This window comes from Acipenser ruthenus, chromosome 12 (genome assembly GCF_902713425.1).
Source record: "Acipenser ruthenus chromosome 12, fAciRut3.2 maternal haplotype, whole genome shotgun sequence".
In the NCBI taxonomy this organism is placed as follows: Eukaryota; Metazoa; Chordata; class Actinopteri; order Acipenseriformes; family Acipenseridae; genus Acipenser; species Acipenser ruthenus.
In genome coordinates, this window is record NC_081200.1 from 29,514,109 (window position 1) to 29,534,897 (window position 20,789).

The window sequence follows — 20,789 nt, forward strand, 5'->3', positions numbered from 1 at the left end:
CAGAAAATAACCACATATCGTTTAAATTACTGCGACCGACTAATTTGAGGCATAGACTGGATTTTCAACGAGTTGCTGTATAGTGAGACTTTGTGGTGTCGCCCCATGTCCAGGCGGTCTGCCGGCCGGAGCCGAGCCCTCTGTTCCGCCGCGCAGCGCTGTCATGCTACCTAAAGTCGAGACAGAAGCCCTGGGACTCGGTCGATCGCATGGGGAACATTGTCACATGCCAGATAACATGCAAGGTAAGGAAAACGCAGTTTCTTTTTCGTGATCACTTGTGATAGATAACATGTTGGGAAGGTGTGACAAATCAACGCATAACAACAGTCAATAACTTAGTGGAATAAGATATGATACAGCGCAATGGGGAGCGTTTATATGATTGGATGTTTGCGATAACAACTCATAAGTAGTATAGTTAATAGGCTGTTACCAGACAGTTAAGTTTGAGATGATGATGATGATGATGATTATTATTATTATTATTATTATTATTATTATTATTATTATTATTATTATTATTATTATTATTATGTATAATAAGTTTCTTTAAAAAACTGAAAATAAACTAGCATAAATCATAATTTGGATATTCATAGTGTTACTTATTGAGATTTAATTGCTGTAGACACGATATAATAAAGCTATTGAGTGCATGCTAATGATATAGTCATCGATCTAATCTGAGAGGGAAAAAAAAGTTTCTTTGCACATACTACGTCTGTGAGGGCAGTTTGCATTGGTTATCATATTTTGTAAATAAAGGACATTTGTATAGCCTATGTCGGTTTTTATGATGCTAGGAACCTGCAATTTAAAATATCTTTCATGGAAATCGAGTCTTAAGCATGCAAATTAGCCTGACACAATTATGTTTCACATTGAATTCAATGTTTTGCGCTTTACGGGTTCTTTAATTTTATTGCTTGGGAACTAAACTGCGACCCTTGTAGGGTCATATTTGAACAAACTGAACAGGGTATTTAAAGCGTTATTCATTCTCCAATATATGTGCAATTTCTACAATAAATTGACTTTTTAAAATAATAATAATATAATTTAATATTTGAAATGTTACACTTCCCGTATATGCAGCATTGATTTGAGATAATGTGTTTTACTGTCTGTATTTACAATAAAATGCAGAATATGAGTATATATTTAGCCTGTTTCTGTATTGAAGGCTGGGAAACAGAAGTGCGTGGTGCTAAAATTGAAAATGTCTTTGCGAAATAATCTACGCTACATCCGAAGTAATAAGGTAATAATAATACGGCTTGAGGAAAAAGTGAGCTGCTGAGATTAGAGTAGTCTGAAATGAGAATTGCTTTGTATCACCACTGATGCTAAAATTGTAGCTTTTTCATATAAAAACACCTATATTCTTATTTTTAATATAAACAATTGGTATTTGGAGTTTGTTTTTTTGATAGTTTTAATTGTGCATTTTACCACTGAAAACTGTTACTTATTGATGTTTTCACGTTGGCTGCTTTTTACACTAACGGTCATAGGCTATGCGTTAATTTAAAAGTGCCCACAAGGTTCGTTCTATTTTTAAATAACGTAATCGTGTAGTAAAGCGATATGAGGCAACTATTATTTTGTAAAATACATTAATAATAATTTTATTTTTTATTAATATGCAGGCCTTCTACAAGTTTTATTTATTTATTTATTTATTTATTTATTTATTTATTTATTTATTACGTGGCTCGCTTGCCTTGTGTTAACTTTGGGAAGTAATTTTCACAAAATCTAAGAAGTAATACTATACCTATCGGTCAGTAGCCTATATTTTCTAATAAATAAATACAAAGCCATTTAATTTCAAACAGCAGACGATTTGCTGTGTTTGACTTTGAACGTTTGTGCCACTTAGCAACTTAATTTAGCTGCAAATCCCTAGAAAAAGTGTCCTTAAATATCTCTTTGTCTGGTCAGGTGTCCGATTGGTTTCTTCCAGGAATGCAGTGGTATAATTACAGTGGACACATGTTTACGCCAAAAGCATGTTGGAATGCACAGGCTCATTATTAAAATTATGAACTTGAATATAAATGTGATATCAATTGCTTATTGTGGCTTCTAAACAGGCGTTTTGCTAAATTTTATTCAGACGTAGTGACAGATATTCATGCTTGAGTGAGTTTAAAGGTAGGCAATAGGCTAGACCAAATATTATTATTATTATTATTATTATTATTATTATTATTATTATTATTATTATTATTATTATTATTATTATTTATTTCTTAGCAGACGCCCTTATCCAGGGCGACTTACAATTGTTACAAGATATCACATTATACATTATTTCACATTATACAGATATCACATTATTTTACATACAATTACCCATTTATACAGTTGGGTTTTTACTGGAGCAATCTAGGTAAAGTACCTTGCTCAAGGGTACAACAGCAGTGTCCCCCACTGGGGATTGAACCCACAACCCTCCGGTCAAGAGTCCAGAGCCCTAACCACTACTCACATCATATGTCTAACAGAATATGCCATAATATCCTTGAAAAAATGATTCTGTAATGCCTTTATGTTCAGAGCGCATTCTATTGGTTCACTTTTGTGTTCTGTGCGCTTTGTGTTTTGAAAAGAAACGTGACGTGTTTTACCTTATATGGTAAACCGTTTTATTTTGGTGGATTTATAGTTGGTGTTTCTCAATTGGAAAGGTGGGATCTGCAGTAATGAAATGCCCTCTTCTGTTAATGGCAAACACGGTGCTTAAAGATCTGTAATTCTTTGATACACCATTTGGGTTGCAACAGTTGTCTAAGAAGAGTGAGTTGAGGTAAGGTTGCATAGATTTTGTTAAAAGTTTGACATGATCTGACATACAAGTCAGTCTTCAAAACTTATAATTAAATCTGTTTAAACAGCTTTTCGAAACATAAGTTACACAATGCTATTTACTCCATTATATATATATATATATATATATATATATATATATATATATATATATATATATAATTATTATCAAAAGCCTAGATGTTGTTTTATTTCAGTAAAACCGACGTTGCCACTTCCTCGGTATTACGTGATGATTGCTATAACGCTCAAATGCAGATAGGCATTTCTGTCTTTTACTTTATCTCATGGCTTTTTCTTTTACTAGTTAGACAGCTGTTTATAAAACATTTAACCACTAACTATATTACAGCATTTGAATTCAATTAAGAAATATACCTGGGGTGCATGATACTGTTTTTAACTGTTTTCGATTTGAAATACAGATACAGCGCTGTATAAAATAATTTCCAAAAGTCATCCGTTGTTGCTGTTGTTAGTACTGTATAGTAGAAATGGTTAATGAAAACAAATCTTTTGTTTCTTTATTTTAAATTTTAACGTAGACTACTTACTACTGTTTAGTCTTTACTTTAAAAAAAATAAAAACATTAAACTTAAAATGATATATGGTGCGCACTTAATTAATATAACAGGTATACACATTCCGCATTTTATAAACTTTTTTTATTTCTGGTTTCAGAGTAGGTGCATTCGTTTTTTTTTTTGTTTTAAATTAATACTGGTTTGATACTTGATCAATAGATATATTACCACTAGTAATCCCGCTGTTCTCTTAAAAAGTTCGGTACCTGCTTGTCTGCCGTTTTCTAATATATTATTGTCGTTTACCCTAAATAATGCAGTCTTTTTTTGTTTGTTTGTTTGTTTTATATAGGCTACTCTTTTCTAACTGAGAAAAACAGGTTTTTGAGCTGGTGAATTGGGTACCATTTGTCTCCCAGTGACTCCACAGTTGTATGCTTGTGTGTGTGTGTGTGTGTGTGTGTGTGTGTATGATACAGTACAGTACATGAATATTCTGTTATTCATAAATTCATTTTTTTCTGTACTTCAAAGCCACTTAAAAATGTGACTTTATATAGAATTTATCTGTATTTATATAGAATTGATCTCTCTGTTCTGTTCTCCCTAATCTTATTTATTTTTGTGGTAAATTCTATATTCCATTGTGTTTTGTGGGGAAAAAATGTGGAATGTCTCATTTAAATTGATAAACCTCATGTACTAATGTTTCACCTGTGCTTTGCAGCCCCTCAATATAAAATGATGGACTATTCCTACAATGAAGACCTGGAGGAGCTCTGTCCCGTTTGTGGAGATAAGGTGTCTGGCTATCACTATGGGCTTCTTACTTGTGAAAGTTGCAAGGTTTGACACTTTTTTTTAAACCACATTTATTGGCTTTTAATTTATGATCAGTCTAGTCAACAAGACAAGCTGCCATTCCTTTTATAAATAAAATGTAAAGACTGCAATCTGACCAACTAAATGCTAGATACTACTACAAATACATGTATGTAGTTGCTCTGAAAAAGTAAACATGCCTTTTCATCAGGACTAGAGGACTGCTCCCACCAGGCACGGGTCTGATTGTTACAAACTCATGGAACTATTTCCATATTCCCAGAGTGGTTCAGATAAAAAGGGGTGTCTACTGTGCCTGTAAAAGATTGACAAAAAACATTTCTAAATTTCTTAACAGGACCACTTTCCTTTGTCAGAAATCTGAACAGTATTCCACTAGGTTAGAAATAGTTCCATCTTTCATAGAAACTGTTCTTTTCCAGATATAGAATGAAGAACAGATGCAGTGGAAACACGCACATCGTGTTCCATGTGTATCCCCGCGTGTAAATTGGCTATGTTGTAAATGTAAAAACCTGTCATCTCACTATTGTTTAAGATGTCATCACCATCATCAGGATCTTTATTTTAGAATTACCGGATCCTTACTTGCCAACGCCACCAGGGAAAGAAATTGGATTTTGGTCAAAACTTGGGAGGGGGCTATGACACTTTTATAAAGTTAATACTAATTTATTAAATATGTCTGAGATGATATTGAATTAATATGGGGGGGGAGACAAGAGCTTATCCAATAATGAATCTTCAGTAAGTACCTGTATGTTATTCTGTTTTTACAATTACATTAACTTTGGTACAATTATTTTAAGATTTTCTTTTCTTGTTTTTTTTTTAGAATTCTGTAAAGGATTACATTTTGCTAAACTAGGGGATGCATTGTTATAGTGGCATAATAACAACAAAAAACGATTCTATTTTCTACAGGGTTTCTTCAAACGCACAGTTCAGAATAATAAAAGGTACACATGTATTGAAAACCAGAGCTGTGAGATTGATAAAACACAAAGGAAACGTTGTCCATACTGTCGCTTTCAGAAATGTCTAACTGTTGGAATGAAGCTGGAAGGTAAGGATGGTTTTTCATTAAAGCAATTGCTTTGTGTGCTTCTAGCTGTGTTCCCCATAAGGAGAAATGACATGTGTATGACATGCAAGACAAACAAGTAGCCATAGAAAAATACAATTCCTTTCAACTGGAATCCGAAAAATGAAAATGTGTTGCTTATTTACCAAAAGCCCTGGAGTAGTCAGTCTAACAGTTTTTTTTTTTAAATTTATTTTATCACTGTTAATATAGTCTGCAACTCGTGTGTAGAAAACAGATTTTTACTGTTATTTAAGCAGGCTATATTACATCATAATGAATTGAGATGTACAAATGAAAGCTCCAAATTCAGCCTGCATGGCAATATACATCTTTAAAAGTATTGCTTCTTCTTCTTAATATTTTCATTTTAAGGAGAGTGCAATTTTTTGAATGTTTAAATGGACACACAGAATACTATAATGCATACTGGAACCATCATTGCAACAATAACTGTAAATAATTCTGATTCAATAAAATAAAAAAGATCCTTAATTCACTTTTTTATCACTTATGGCATGCAGAATAACTACTCACTCGTTTGCACCCATAACCAATCATTGTTCATCTTATATAACCTATTATTTGTGATGGGTTGAAACACATAGAACAATTGCCTGTTTCTAATAGGCAGATAGGAAATGTTAATTCAATGTGTAACAGGTCCTACTATCTGTAAATTTACCCCTTCACAGACAAAACTGAGACAGTGAAAATTCCAACAATATAAAAACAGAGATACCGTATGGAGACAGCTATCTATCTGTGGTATCTATGTTTTTCAGTTAATATAAAAGGATGTTGAGCTAAAGATGTATTGTGTTGAAAATATTTTACTCCAAAATGTTCTTTTCTTGTTTTTTTTTAAGTGAACTCTACATCAAGTTTAATTGCAATATTTTTGTAGGCGATAAGCTGATGTCTTCCACAATGAAAGTTTGTGTTGTATTAATAACAACGTCTACCAAACTGTTATTGTGTATAATATTTCTATATCAGATAAGATTGTTTAATTTGCATGGAAATAAGTGCATCATACTTCAGTTAAATTCATTTTAGTATATTCTGTTCCTTTTATTTTTAGTTGATGTGTTGTATATTTCAATAATAATGGGAAACTATATGACAACTATATTCTACATTACACTAATATACAACATAGGTTTCCCCCATACTTCGAAGATAGTGTATATTTTATTTATTTATTATGTAAATAACAGAATTGTACCATAAGTATAATAATAATGAAATGCATGCTGTTACAAATTTTGGGAGACTTCCTGTGTATTATATGCGTATTATACACGTTCTATATGAGGTATGTAGTTTACTTGGGTAACAGTATTCTGTATAGTATGCTATGATGATTATGCATTATACTTGGTGACCCAAGGAGGCTCAGTCATGTGCATTATACACAGAGGTTTGCTTCTGAAAATGATTGTTATATCCCTTCATGTAACAATATACACTATAGGATAAGTAATATTCAGCCTTAGTATACATTTCCATACTTGCTTCAAAGAATATTGCATAATACATGCATATAATATTATGCACATGCATATTTTCAGTGTATTTTATAGGTGCAGTGTATTACATAACTCATTTTCAATAACAAACCATAGTCATGGGAACCATATATATGCTATGTTAAGATAGGACTATTTAGTGATGCTGCTAGCGTAAACATTTAGCGTAACTAAATTTAGTGTCCATTTGTATTCAGTATGCCAGTTTTATGAGTTGAGAAGTTCTCGTGGCAAAGATGTATTTGGAAAAAGGGGAGCAAACAGGGAGACAGATTCATTTTTCATTTTTAGCTGCAGACAAATCTGTATGACGTGCATGTAAATAACCTTGTCTAATTAGACAAAAAAAAAAAAAAACGTAACCAAAACATGCATTCATGATCTGACTCACAGGGTCAGATCTAATTGTGTTTTCCCAGAAGGGCTAACTATTAGTTTTCAGTCCATGAATTACCTTGCTGGCTGGAATCATTAATAGTTAAAGTCCTTACAATAATGTATAATGGATACACAGGGTTTTTGTGATACGTTTTTAATGCTAAGATAAAAAGCTCCAAACTTAACCTCCAGCAGAACACTCCGCAGTCTCTCCGTGTCACAGAGCTGTCAAAGGTTCCTGTTTTCGTGTAGTCACCATTAGCCGAGAAGGACTCTGTAAGAATTTCTTGTTGGCCCCTTAGATCTACACGGTGGTGATAGGCACTGCTGTGACAGAGACCATTAAAATTACTCCCAAGGCAGCCGTTGTGCTGAATTTGTTTTAATTATTTTTAATTCCAGAGATATTAGAAGCCATAACAGTATCACTGGGCAGCCGAATCAGTCCTCTTTTTCACATGGGAAATGGTGTGCTGGAACTTCTCCTTCAACATGCCAAGTGTGTGCGAGAATTTATACATGCTACTACCAGCATAAAAGAGAAATAATTAAGCATGAATAATTAACATGCACCCCCAGCACAGAAAAATCTAAACATAATCTCTCTGACCGGCTCTGCTCATTTGTTATCGTTTATCAGCCTTACTTTAAAAATAAATTAAATACTGGATTTTTATAAATTATTTCAAATTGTGTTTCTCTTTTAGGTTCAGATTTCCTTAAAGCTTTTTGTTGACATCTTTAGATTCCAAGCATGTTTTTTTCTTGCTTTTTTTTCTGACAGCGGTGCGGGCTGATCGCATGCGAGGAGGTCGAAACAAGTTTGGTCCAATGTACAAGAGAGACAGGGCGCTGAAGCAGCAGAAGAAAGCCCTAATCAGAGCAAATGGACTTAAAATCGAAGGCATGTCTCATGTGATACAGACTGTGCCAACAGACCTGACGATATCTTCAGCTATCCAGAACATTCATTCTGCCTCCAAGGGCCTGCCTCTAAGCCACACTGCCTTGCCCCCAACAGACTATGATCGAAGCCCCTTTGTGACATCTCCAATTAGCATGGCAATGCCACCACATGCAAGTCTCCAAAGTTACCAGGCTTACAATCACTTTCAGAGTCGCACCATCAAATCTGAGTACCCAGACCCTTACACTAGCTCTCCTGAGTCTCTCATGGGCTACTCTTACATGGACACGTTCCAGACTACCTCCCCACCTACTTTCCCACATCTCATAGTGGAACTTTTGAAATGCGAGCCAGATGAGCCCCAAGTCCAGGCTAAGATCCTGGCTTACCTGCAGCATGAACAGGCCAGCAGGGGCAAGCACGAGAAGCTCAACACCTTTGGCCTTATGTGTAAAATGGCTGACCAGACCTTGTTTTCCATTGTTGAATGGGCCAGGAGCAGCATCTTCTTCAGAGAGCTCAAGGTACGTGCTTGTTAAAGGTTTTTTTGAAGAAGAAACAACATTTTACCATAATGTGGCAACATATTTTAGTAATATCTAGAGGAAATTATGTACAGCTGTATACATAGGCAGCTTTGCAGAAAAAGAGAACCCTAAAATTGCTTTCACCCTTCAGTGACACTGAGAATAGTATTTTTTAATAGTTCTGCTCTGTAACTTTCTAATCAAATCTGTAACTGCAGTTGTACACAGAGTCTCTGTGGATTTAGTTTGACACTGCTAAGCTCTGGAGTGCCATATTGTAAAACTTATTATAATACTTGTGATAGTGTCCAATTTAAGATGTTATCAGTTTTCACCAGTACATGTATTCACTGAGCTTTTTGTCAGCATTTACCTTTACTAATCTACTCTATGAAGTTTGTATTTCTTGGCACGGTTACAAGTCAACTCTCGTTTGATGAAAATTTGCCTTGTGGGCCTTTTTTTGCTCTAAGTTCAACTGCCGTTTTATTTAGGTATGGTAACATACTAGGATATAGGTCATTGAAACGTACAGGCAATGTGTTGGAAGTTTGCCCTGCAGCCTCAAGCACCTCATCACAAAAGTGTTCCTAGAGGTGCTGAAAACATATTACAGTATTTAGGCTAACTAATCAAATCCAAGTGGGTTACTTGAAAGGAGTGCACGATTAGTATTGTGCTGGTACAATTATCAAATAGGAAATGTAACCAACAGATATGATGAAAGGAAGCTATTTGTAGTTGTTCAAGACAAGCAGACAGGCTTCCTTACTAAGTGATAGCAGGAGTGGAGGAGATTTTAGTTTGGGATAAAACTGCCAAATTGCGAGAATGAGGACTAGAAATTAAAAAATATAAGATATAAAGTATATGTTCAAATGCAGATTCCTTTCATTCAAATAATGTAAAGACTTTTGACATCATAAGACAACAATAAAAATAGCCCAATAGTATCCTGAATAATTGGATGGCCTCCATTGTGCTAAACAGGAGGAATATTTATTATATATCATATTCATAGGCTATACTTTATATTAAATACATGCAGATATATTTGAGTCAGTTCTGATTTATTAATATTGTAACTGGCAAGGTTGTATCACATAGTATGCACAGGATTCCCACTAATAACAAACAAAGGGACAGTTATTTTATAGCGCCATTCAGCTTGTGGAGATGTCTCATGGGGCAGAACATTGTTACATGGGGCAGCCTAAAGTACTGTATTTATGCTCTTGCAAACTGCCCATTGTCTTATTAATGTGGAAGAAATCTGTCAAAGTGTTCTTTTTTCATTTGTTGTTGACAACTGCCGTATGCTATTCTCATCCTACAATAGAAAGTTTCTCTATAATTACCAAACGGACATATTAACAAAATTACACCTTTTCAATTGTTTTTTTGAATATTTTTGTTACACTTAAGAAGGATGCTAAATAACAACAGTTGGATCGAATGGGTGTTTTATCATTAAGAACTACTTCTTATTATTTATTTCTTAGCAGACACCCTTATCCAGGGCGACTTACAATTGTTACAAGACATCACATTATTTTTACATACAATTACATTATTCTTTCACACATTATTTTTACATACAATTACCCATTTATACAGTTGGGTTTTTACTGGAGCAATCTAGGTAAAGTACCTTGCTCAAGGGGACAGCAGCAGTGTCCCCTATCTGGGATTGAAACCACGACTCTCCAGTCAGGAGTCCAGAGCCCTAACCACTACGCCACACTGCTGCCACAAATAAACCATCTAAAAAAATCAAGCAGGTTAGTTAGACACGATCTCCCTTTCCTAAAACCATGCTGTCTCACAGGATACTGTTACCATATAGGTAATTGTCCATTTTGGATCTTATTATAGTTTCCATAAGTTTACATATAATAGAAGTCAGGCTTATTGGTATGTAGTTACCTGGTTCGGTTTTGTCTCCCTTTTTGTGGATCAGTATTACGTTTGCAATTTTCCAGTCTGTCGGTACAACCCCTGTGTCAAGAGACTGTTGCATGATCTTGGTTAGCGGTTTGTAAATAACTTCTTTCATTTCTTTGAGTACTGTTGGGAGGATCTCATCCGGCCCAGGGGATTTGTTTATTTTAAGAGCTCCTAGTCCCTTTAACACTTCTGCCTCTGTTATGCTAAAGTTATTTACAACTGGATAGGAACAGGTCGACATGTGCGGCATGTTGTCCGTATCCTCCTTTGTAAAAACCTGTGAAAAGTAATAATTTCATATATTTCATATACTTACCATTATGTGATTCTTGATTGCTTATGCTTGCATGTGAAGCCCAATCCCACTCCAACTCGTAAATAATAAAGCATGATTATATCTCAATAATGAGCTAGGGTTGCAATGTATTTATTTTTAAAAGCACTTCAATGTAAAGCCCTACTGCATTTATATGTATATTAACTTTTTTTTTTTTTAATTCTGATAATGAAATATTATTTTAATATATATATATATATATATATATATATATATATATATATATATATATATATATATATATATATATATATATACACATATATATATATATATATTAATAACCTTTGAACAATCACTAATCCTAAGTCTGCTTTTGTTTGTAAGCTAACCAACACAGAGCTATATAAATTGATGTTCAGATGACAGTGTAATTGGAACCACTTTTGCTTAGTAAATGCACTGAATCATTTTAAAAAACATAGGTCTAAAAATAATAGGTGCTTCTACAGCCATTGTTAAGTTGTTTGTTGAAAAATCATTGAGTTAGGCAGTGGCAATTGGTGACTGGATTATGAGGGTATAATAAATGAATTGGAACAGCATTGGGCGATTCCACTAAAATAAATAGGGCTTCAAATAATACAGTATTGGCTAGGAACCTACACTTTTGCAACAGGCAACCAAAATATGGCCTTTGATAAGCATACAGAAATTGAAAAATTGGCATAATTCAAAAGGTTAGTCGTGTGTTATTTCATCAGAGATTCTTAGATACTGAATGCAGCCATCAGCAGGTACAGCTTTGAGAAGGGGATAGAGGTTTAATTGGATCACCAGGAACCAAGGGCTTGAGTTCTGGGGACCACTTTAAATGTGCAAGTGAAGAACACTCATTTAAATGTACAATTTTAATAGCCATTAATACACTGACCAGCTAAATCAAGTGGTTATAATCAGGATTATGATTTCATTTGAGTTCATTTTACAGTAGCCTAAAACAGTTTTCATTGAATTAAAGTAAAAATGTGTGCTTTGTTCTGTAACTCCAGCACCGAAGAGCTACCATCATTCCATAACTGAGATGCCAACAAGCTTACAGAAAATGTCAATGTTACATTATACAAGATTTAGTCCAATTATGAAAGATACATTGATTTCTGTGAGGGCACACAAGGCATGGTTAAGCATTGATTGGCAGAAGCATACTGTATAAATACAAGACCATTTTGCAGCCATTTTGGGTTCATAATAAATAAATCCTATGTTTAAAGGATAATGCATATCAAACATTTACTGAGGTCACACCTATAGAGAAACTGCCACATGACTTTGTTTGTATCTAAACTAAAACCTGAATCAAGTACTCCTGCGTGTAATGAAGAGATTAGGTTAGGTTAGTATAATCACAGGAAATATAAGTGAATAAAGAGTTCTGAAAGCCTGAGCTGCTAAGCAACTATAAATACATGTAGTGCTATTCCGCTATTATTAGCCACTTATGAACAAAAGGAGTTTGCTGCAAATAGAAATAGGAGAAAAAAGCATCTGGCAAAAGTGTTTAAAGATTTTGTTTCCATCAGTTCAGACTAGTTATAGAAATCGTAAATATGTTGGTATTATGGGATTTGTAAAGAGGATCCCCTATTGTTTTCCATGGAACGTAATGCAAAGACATGTAAAGTGGCATGCTGTTTTAAAAGATGCTTTCTAAAAAACACAGTTCCCTTCTTTTGGATAAGGGACAATAAATGTGTAATTGGTATTCATTCTGTGTATTTTAATAGAACTGAGGTTTCTTGGCATGTATTGGCTGAGTTTAAGCTTTGTCAGTATCATTTAAAAAAAAAAAAAAAACATGGACCATTCTCAGATTTAAAAACACTGATTTTTTTTTTGTGAAAAGACAGAATATACTGTATGTATTTTCTTTTGCCTTGCAATGTAATAGTATTTTTAAATTGAAGGCCTACTATCAAAGTAAATGTAATAAATTCTGAAGAAACTTATTTATTTTGAGCAAGAAACCAGATAGTGTAAACATTCAATAAAAGTATGTATGATTTTAAATTTGAATTACATTTTTTAAAAGATTTGTATACCACAAATTACATTAACTTTGACAGTGTGTGACTATCTATTTTGATATTCTCGACGAGCATTGTCCTTTAATGGTCTTAACATATAAAAGTTTTATTAAAATAGCTCCTAGTTGCTTTTCCCAATTCTTGGAAAATGCTGCCGTCGTCTGCAGTTCACAACGTGGGAGTCGGAAACAGATGTTCACGGGACAATACCATTTGTTGTCACTGTCGATACGGTGTGGCACTTTTCCCATCTGTAATTGTTCGCAGATTGAAAAGAATGCAGGGAATGATTCATGCCCAGAGAGAGATCACCTCAGCATTGTGGCAATGGCTGATTGTTTACAAGATAGGATGTAGAAGCCAAGGTTTTCCTCAGCCATTTCACACAATAGACATCTCGACCAAGCCTATATTGTGTAACAAATATATATTTTAATTATGTAATAGCATGTTTGTATACTTTGTTTTTAACACAATACATTGTGCATTAATGATTTGTTATACAGGTATTATTTGAAATGGGCAGATTGAGCACCGGCATACATAATATTTCAAAATGTAACTTTAAATCTGTTTTTTCTGTAGCTTGCTTTTCTCATTAAAATATATATTTTTATAGACTGTCAACCTAAAGGTTGGCATAACTGTTTAATAAAAAAAGAAATAGCTAGCTTATATTCAGTCCGAAGACCTGATAAAACTCATCTCTGCAGTCATGCAAGATTTTGACACTTGACATACAGCTATAGTATTTATTTTCACCATTTCATAACCGTTGGGGGACTGTTTTGAATTATAAAAAAGAGTAGCCTGAAATGACAATACCAGACTAGCCATTAAGTCAGGAGGACTGTATTAGGCTTTGTTTCTAGGCCTGCACCCAGCAGAGAGGCAGAGCTTTATGGAAAAAACAGCTGCAGGAAAAACTAGCAATGTATTAAAGGCCTTAGAGAGTTTTGAGGTAGCTGCAGTTAGACCTAAACCTCTTATCTCGAATTGTGCCCTATAAAACTATAGCATATGTAACATTCCATGGTCAAGAACATAATAAAAACTGGATTTCCTAAGATAACATTTTAAAAACCGCTTTTTTTTTTACTGCATATTTTGGTGATACTTTGGCAGTAGATTTACAAAGATGGTCTAGGAATAAAACGGCAATTTATATTTAGTATATCAGAGTTAGACAATGGTATAGTAGTAAAATGAAGCATTAATTTATTTATACATGCGTTATATGTACGTTTACTTCTTTATAGTAGACCATTATAACTAAAACTGTATTCAAATGCCTTTTTTTCTTGATTTCTTAGTTTAATATACCCAAAGTGATCTGTAACTGAAAATGACACTTACACATTTTCTTTTAAATCCAATATATGATTTTGTAATTTTAATATACTGGTATCTTTACTATTTTAATTTGATTCCAGAGCAGGTCAATGATTCTATATTCATTCAAGAGAACATTAATAAGGGGTGTTAGGTCTGATCTCTGTACATCTAGACAATATATACCCAGAGTGTTGTCAGTGAGGTCACCCAGCACACTTCTGACAAACTGCCTATGAGTCACTGCGGCTTTGGCAGAGATTTGTAACCATGTCCCTGGTCCATTGCATTTGAATTATTCTACAGGCCCTCTGCTTTACATTAACACCAGGAAAGAAGATGAACAGGGGAAGGGAGCAGCATCAAGGGCAGGGGCTCCTCATGAAGGACAAGGGGAAACAGGTGGAAGGTTAATAGCTCTGGAGCGTATCCACCAGCCGCTCAGGTTTGATATATGGGCTTCAGGCATACTGCGGGCACAGGCTTCCAGAGATATATTATTTCATTTGAGGAGCAGCATTCTAGTCCCCACATTTGTCCACTGATAGATGATCCCCCCCTTCTCAGCCTTTACAATTGGAGATGGCGTGTGAGTTTTTGTAAGGCCTGCTCCCTTGCATATTTTGTTCTGTTGAGCTGTCTTTAACCTCTCACACATGCACTCAGCAGTGGGCTCTGGGCAAGCCTCTTGGCAGGCTGCTGGATTTTTTCGGTGTTGCTATTTCTGTGGTAACAATATCTGTTTGATCAGGAGGTGATACAGCAGGAGTGAGGTTCAGGAGGCCTCTGTTCATTCATAAATAATTTGGTCATTTGTGTTTCTGTCACAAAGGTTACAAAGGGTTCTGTATTTCAGGATTTTACGTGCCCTAATGGAAAAGCCAACACGGCATGTTTATATTCATATTAATAAAATTCCTGTTATTTAACTAAGTACATTCATTTAAAGAGGGTTGAGACTACTCGAATCATAGTGTTATTATCTGAGATACCCCTTCTGCAGCCGTTTTGAAGGGTGAAAAGTTGCATAGATTGAATTAGGGTGGCCAGTCAACCCTACTCATAAGATCAAGCGTGTTTAGCGTAACACAACAATGTACACAACACACGGTATCCTGACTTTAGTTACAATTGCTGCCATACAGTACCCCACTAATGAAGTGAGGCTTTGATAGTAAAGAAGAGGGAGAGAGCCTTGCTCTGTGCCTCATAGATTCAAATGGCAGGAGGAAGGAAATGTGTGCACTTGTTAAAAGGAAAGATTTAGGGGATGAAATCCTACAGAGAGACATGAAGGAGGAGTGTTACCAGGCAGGAGAGTCTGTTCATCCACTTGTTGCTTTGATGAGGGATAAAAGGCTGTCATGAACTACAAGTTCCTGGCGGAGAGCTGATACACTCATCCTGGCAAAGAGACACGCATCCCAGGGTTCACAAGGGCTGTCCACAGGGAATAAGCATTTTTACTGGTTCTGAAAAACACAACATCCTCTTGCAAACATTCACTCCTGAAGAAATCTGTCTTTTCTTTTCTGATGCTCAATTCAAAGCCTTGCAGACAGTATTGATGCTGCATTTATCAACAATCCCATTTTTACCGGAAACATCGCAAATGTCAGGTCATTCAGTATTAAATAATGATTAGGGTCTGAAAGCCTTTTTATTGGCAGGTTATGCTGCTAGTTATAAACTGGCCTTAGAAAAGTGCCATTAATGGTGCCTTTAGTGATCTCAGGTTTTTCTGAGAGCAGGAATCTAAGAAAAAGGCAGAAAAACCTTGTAATCTTCCATGTACTTATATTAACAAGTTCCAAAACCTTTTTAAATCAATTTATTTATTTTTTAAAGCACATATTGTGACCTTTTTTTTAAGGAAGTACAGATAAGGATTATTTATAATTATTAGTTTTGTATTTCTTTAAGGGCCTTTGATCAAGTTCTTTAAAATAATGTGTTCCTTTTATGTTTATGTACACTATACTTAAAGATTTCTGTGTAACCAGTGTAAGATATTATTTTTTATTGCTGAAAACGCAAATATAAATAAGCATTCAATTAGTAAACTATCAGATCCAGTTGACTTAAACACTTTTTTTTATGACTAAATGGGCAGTAGCTGTTTTGGGTGTCCATTTCAGCAGTGTGTCAACTGAAGTTTCCTTTCTGTTAAACCACACATACATTAAGGTACTGTAGCCACCACACCGATCACCCATTATTATGTAATTAGCCGATTGCAAAGTCTAATTACACCCATTTCTACAGACTTAATTCTCTGTGTTTGATTAAATCTTCACTAGCATGCCAGGGGTCAGTGGCGAGGTGTTTGTCACTGGCTGTCAGCAGGTGTCTGTTCACATCTATTTCTGCCATCTATTTACTGCTGACTATTTTAAGAGCAGCGCTGCAGAAAAAGCCAAAAGACAATAGATAACAAGAGAGACAAGCAAACCAGGGAACACGCAACGTGAGCTAAAGGAAATATTTATACAGTGTATGGCAAACTTACATATATATAGTATCTATATACATATATATAGTATCAGATGTCTCCGCTACGACAATGTTCTTTAGTATAATTTTCAAACTCTTACTTGTCAAACAGCTGCAGAGACAGGTTTGGTAGCACACTCACAAGAAACTTATTTTTGTACGGTCATCTTATAATTAACGAAAGTGATCAACCCCATTTTTCATTTCGAATAAAAAAATTTTTTTGTCTTTATTATTAAAACATTGCTACAAAAAATTAAACATATACATATAGATATAAACCTGTGGATGGGAGACCTGCTTGGATGGTAACACTAAATCTTCTGGATAAGGGTTATTTTAATGACAATTGTTTTCAAAGAAAGAAAATAAAACATAAGACATGAAAATGTATTTTCTTCTATATGTCCAGTCAACACTGTAAACATTTTAAAATTGATACAACAGACCGGAAGACCCAATGGAGATATCCCAAGAGAGATGAACCACAGGGATCACAGGGATGTATAAAATGACTGCACTATATTGTGGGCAATTAAGTGAACAAGGTTCTTGTAAATCAGAGTTACATATTAATTGTGGAATTATGTGTGATAGGTTACTAGGCATGGACATGGCGAAACAGAGTTCAAAGCTAGAGGTCTGATTAATAGAAAGTAGAAGGAGGCTTACTGTGTTTTATTGGATGGTAACACTGAAATATTGATGAGAATGATTATGGGGCAAGGGTGAAAGTGTATATATATTATTTTATGAACAATTAACATTCATCACTAAATGCCAATGTTAACAGTATTTTGTCGTTGCCCACAGTTATTTAAAAACATTGGGTTTTATACTTTATTTTGACATTTGAGAAACTGTTTGAGGTATTAATTGAGTGAAAAGTGTTTAAATACAGTAAGGCGTATAAGTTTATTTTTTTTATATAATACATTTTTTTTAACATGAGAAAGAAAAAATAGTATTGTAATCTACAGCATATTATTGCCATTTTGAGTTTATCAGTTATATTGGTACAGCCTCTCTGGTAATGTATTAAACAATTAAAAGAGCACATAAATATAACTGCACACTTTGTTATAAAGAAAGCATAAATTCCTACATCAAATAAAACAATGCATTCAATAAAATGTCTCCTGACAGGGTCGGTTAATGTAGAACAGTTCCTTACAGATTCACGAGTGCACATTGCTAAAGATCAATACTCCAAGTCTGCAGTTAGACCTCATTTAAAATTTGCAATGCATTATTTTCTCACTGCATATCTGTAGCAGGTTACTTTAGGGAAATATTTCTCCCATGCCTGTATGTATATTAAGAGCCTAATGTTCATCTGAATAATTGATTCATCTGGGTCTGTTTTTGGTAATTAGTTGATAGCTTCTTAGATGTAAGCCATGGAATTACTTGTTGGAGGCTTATAGGTCATTTTTAAATTATTATGAACACATAACTAAGGCACTACAATACTTAACTCAAAAGCTTTTGTGGTTTTAGCTGCTGTTACTTAAGTTTTCCCACTGCAAGAAACCAAGAGAAATCTATTCCTTTTTCTCACACCAGCATTTGCGCCCATCTCAGACATAGCCTTTATTATTCATACCCGATAGATTCACTTCAATGCTGGTTTAGTTTACAGGGGGTTCCATGCACCCCATTTACAGTAGTAATGGAACGAAAGATCAGAGAAAGGGATACGATTTGGGATTTTAAAGACATTTCATAGATTTTTAGTTTTTTAGACAAAGAAGTTTCTTCACTTGTGTTCATATTTTATAACAGAGGTGTCCCACAAAGCATTCACCAAAATAGGCCTTGCTTTTTAATAAAATGTCTTAAGACCTTGAACTTTGAACAGATAACTCTATAGTTTACTTAGATACTAATATCCCTTTTTTATACTTTTCAGCAGGTGCTTATGTAACTTCGTGTGCCAGTTATTCAAATTAAATTCATAAGTGCCAGTTATTCAAATTCAATTCATTCATAGGAGGCTGTGTGGTCCAGTGGTTAAAGAAACAGGTTTGTAATCATGAGGTCCCTGGTTCAAATCCCACCTCAACCACTGACTCTTTTTGTGACCCTGAGCAAGTCCCTTAACCTCCTTGTGCTCCATCTTTCGGGTGAGATGTAATTATAAGTGACTCTGCAGCTGATGCATAGTTCACACACCCTAGTCTCTGTAAGTTGCCTTGGATAAAGGCGTCTGCTAAAAAAACAAAATGACAGACTCAACGGACCTGTTTTGTTAAAACCTAAATCAACCAGCATTCATAATGAACACACGTTTATTGATAGGCTGTGTGTTTTGATTGCTGTTGAAGTAAATTGGAAGCAGTTGAAGGATCCTTGATCACTAAGATAAACAAGAACCATGTTGTCAAATAAAGCAGTAAAGCGAAGACTTTGAGTTAATTAGACTATACATGAATAGAGTGTTTGTGATAATCAGAAACCTCTTCAACCTGGCAGACAGCGGTATCCTCAGAGGAACAGCATCCTTATTAATAGAAGGCCGGAACCTTTGCTTTTCAGTGTGGTAAGACTGGCTTCCTATAGAATATAATCTGTAGCGCAGGTCAAGGGTTACACTCTGGAGGCTGTTAATGTGGTCACCGTGGGAACAGATCAATCTGCATGCTTCAGTTGTATTGATCCGCCAGTCCATCAGCCAAGCCCTCCCACAATCAATCAGCTTCAGTGTAAACAGAGATTGATAGTTTCTGACCCTGTGGAGCCAATCAGGAAAGCCTTATGAGATAGATTCAGGATTCAGTAGAATTTTTTGTCCACTACCTGTATATATATATATATATATATATATATATATATATATATATATACCGTGCCTTGCAAAAGTATTCAGACCCCTGACCAATTCTCTCATATTACTGAATTACAAATGGTACATTGAAATTTCATTCTGTTTGATATTTTATTTTAAAACACTGAAACTCAAAATCAATTATTGTAAGGTGACATTGGTTTTATGTTGGGAAATATTTTTAAGAAAAATAAAAAACTGAAATATCTTGCTTGCATAAGTATTCAACCCGCACACATTAATATTTGGTTGAGCCACCTTTCGCTACAATAACAGCTTTAAGTCTTTTGGGGTAAGTATGTACCAGCTTTGCACACAGTGTCGGAGTGATTTTGGCCCATTCTTCTTGGCAGATTTGCGTCAGGTTGTTCAGGTTGGTTGCACGATGCTTGTGGACCGCAATTTTCAAATAGTGCCACAGATTCTCAATGGGATTGAGATCAGGACTTTGACTGGGCCACTGTAGGACATTCACATTTTTGTTCTTGAGCCACTCCAATGTTGCTTTGGCCTTGTGCTTGGGATCATTGTCCTGCTGAAAGGTGAATTTCCTCCTAAGCTTCAGTTTTTTAGCGGACTGAAGCAGGTTCTCTAGCAGTATTTCCCTGTATTTTGCTCCATCCATTCTTCCTTCAATTTTAACAAGATGCCCAGTCCCTGCTGATGAGAAGCATCCCCACAGCATGCTGCTGCCACCACCATACTTCACTGTAGGGATGGTGTGTCTAGAGGCATGGGCAGTGTTAGGTTTGCGCCACACATAGCGCTTTGAGTTTTGGCCAAAAAGCTCTATCTTGGTCTCATCTGACCACAAAACCTTTTACCACATCGCAGCTGGGTCACTCTCATGCTTTCTGGCAAACTCCAGACGTGCTTTCAGATGGTACTTTTTAAGTAACGGCTTCTTTCTTGCCACCCTCCCATACAGGCCAGTGTTATGCAGAGCTCTTGATATGGTTGACTGGTGCACCATTACTCCACTCCCAGCCACTGAACTCTGTAGCTCCTTCAAAGTGATTGTTGGCCTCTCTGTGGCTTCTCTCATGAGTCTCCTTCTTGTTTGAGCGCTGAGTTTTGAGTGACAGCCTTTTCTTGGCAGTGCCTGGGTGGTGTGATGCAGCTTCCACTTCCTGATTATTGATCCAACTGTGCTCACTGGGATATCCAAACACTTGGATATTATTTTGTACCTTTT

At 35.2% G+C, this 20,789-nt stretch overlaps 1 protein-coding gene across 3 annotated transcripts in view; it reads left to right on the forward strand.

Moving 5' to 3' along the window:
• Window positions 1-20,789, forward strand: part of nr5a2 (nuclear receptor subfamily 5, group A, member 2) — a 56,158-nt gene that overhangs the window by 4,569 nt on the left and 30,800 nt on the right. For 2 of the 3 annotated variants that reach the window (XM_034027616.3, XM_034027617.3), the window contains exons 2-5: window positions 114-245; window positions 4,088-4,206; window positions 5,128-5,269; window positions 7,982-8,628. In XM_034027616.3, the coding sequence (XP_033883507.1) occupies window positions 114-245; window positions 4,088-4,206; window positions 5,128-5,269; window positions 7,982-8,628 (1,040 nt within the window). Of the gene's footprint in view, window positions 1-113; window positions 246-2,311; window positions 2,816-4,087; window positions 4,207-5,127; window positions 5,270-7,981; window positions 8,629-20,789 lie in introns of those variants that run through there. The other variant, XM_034027618.3, reaches the window with a different exon arrangement.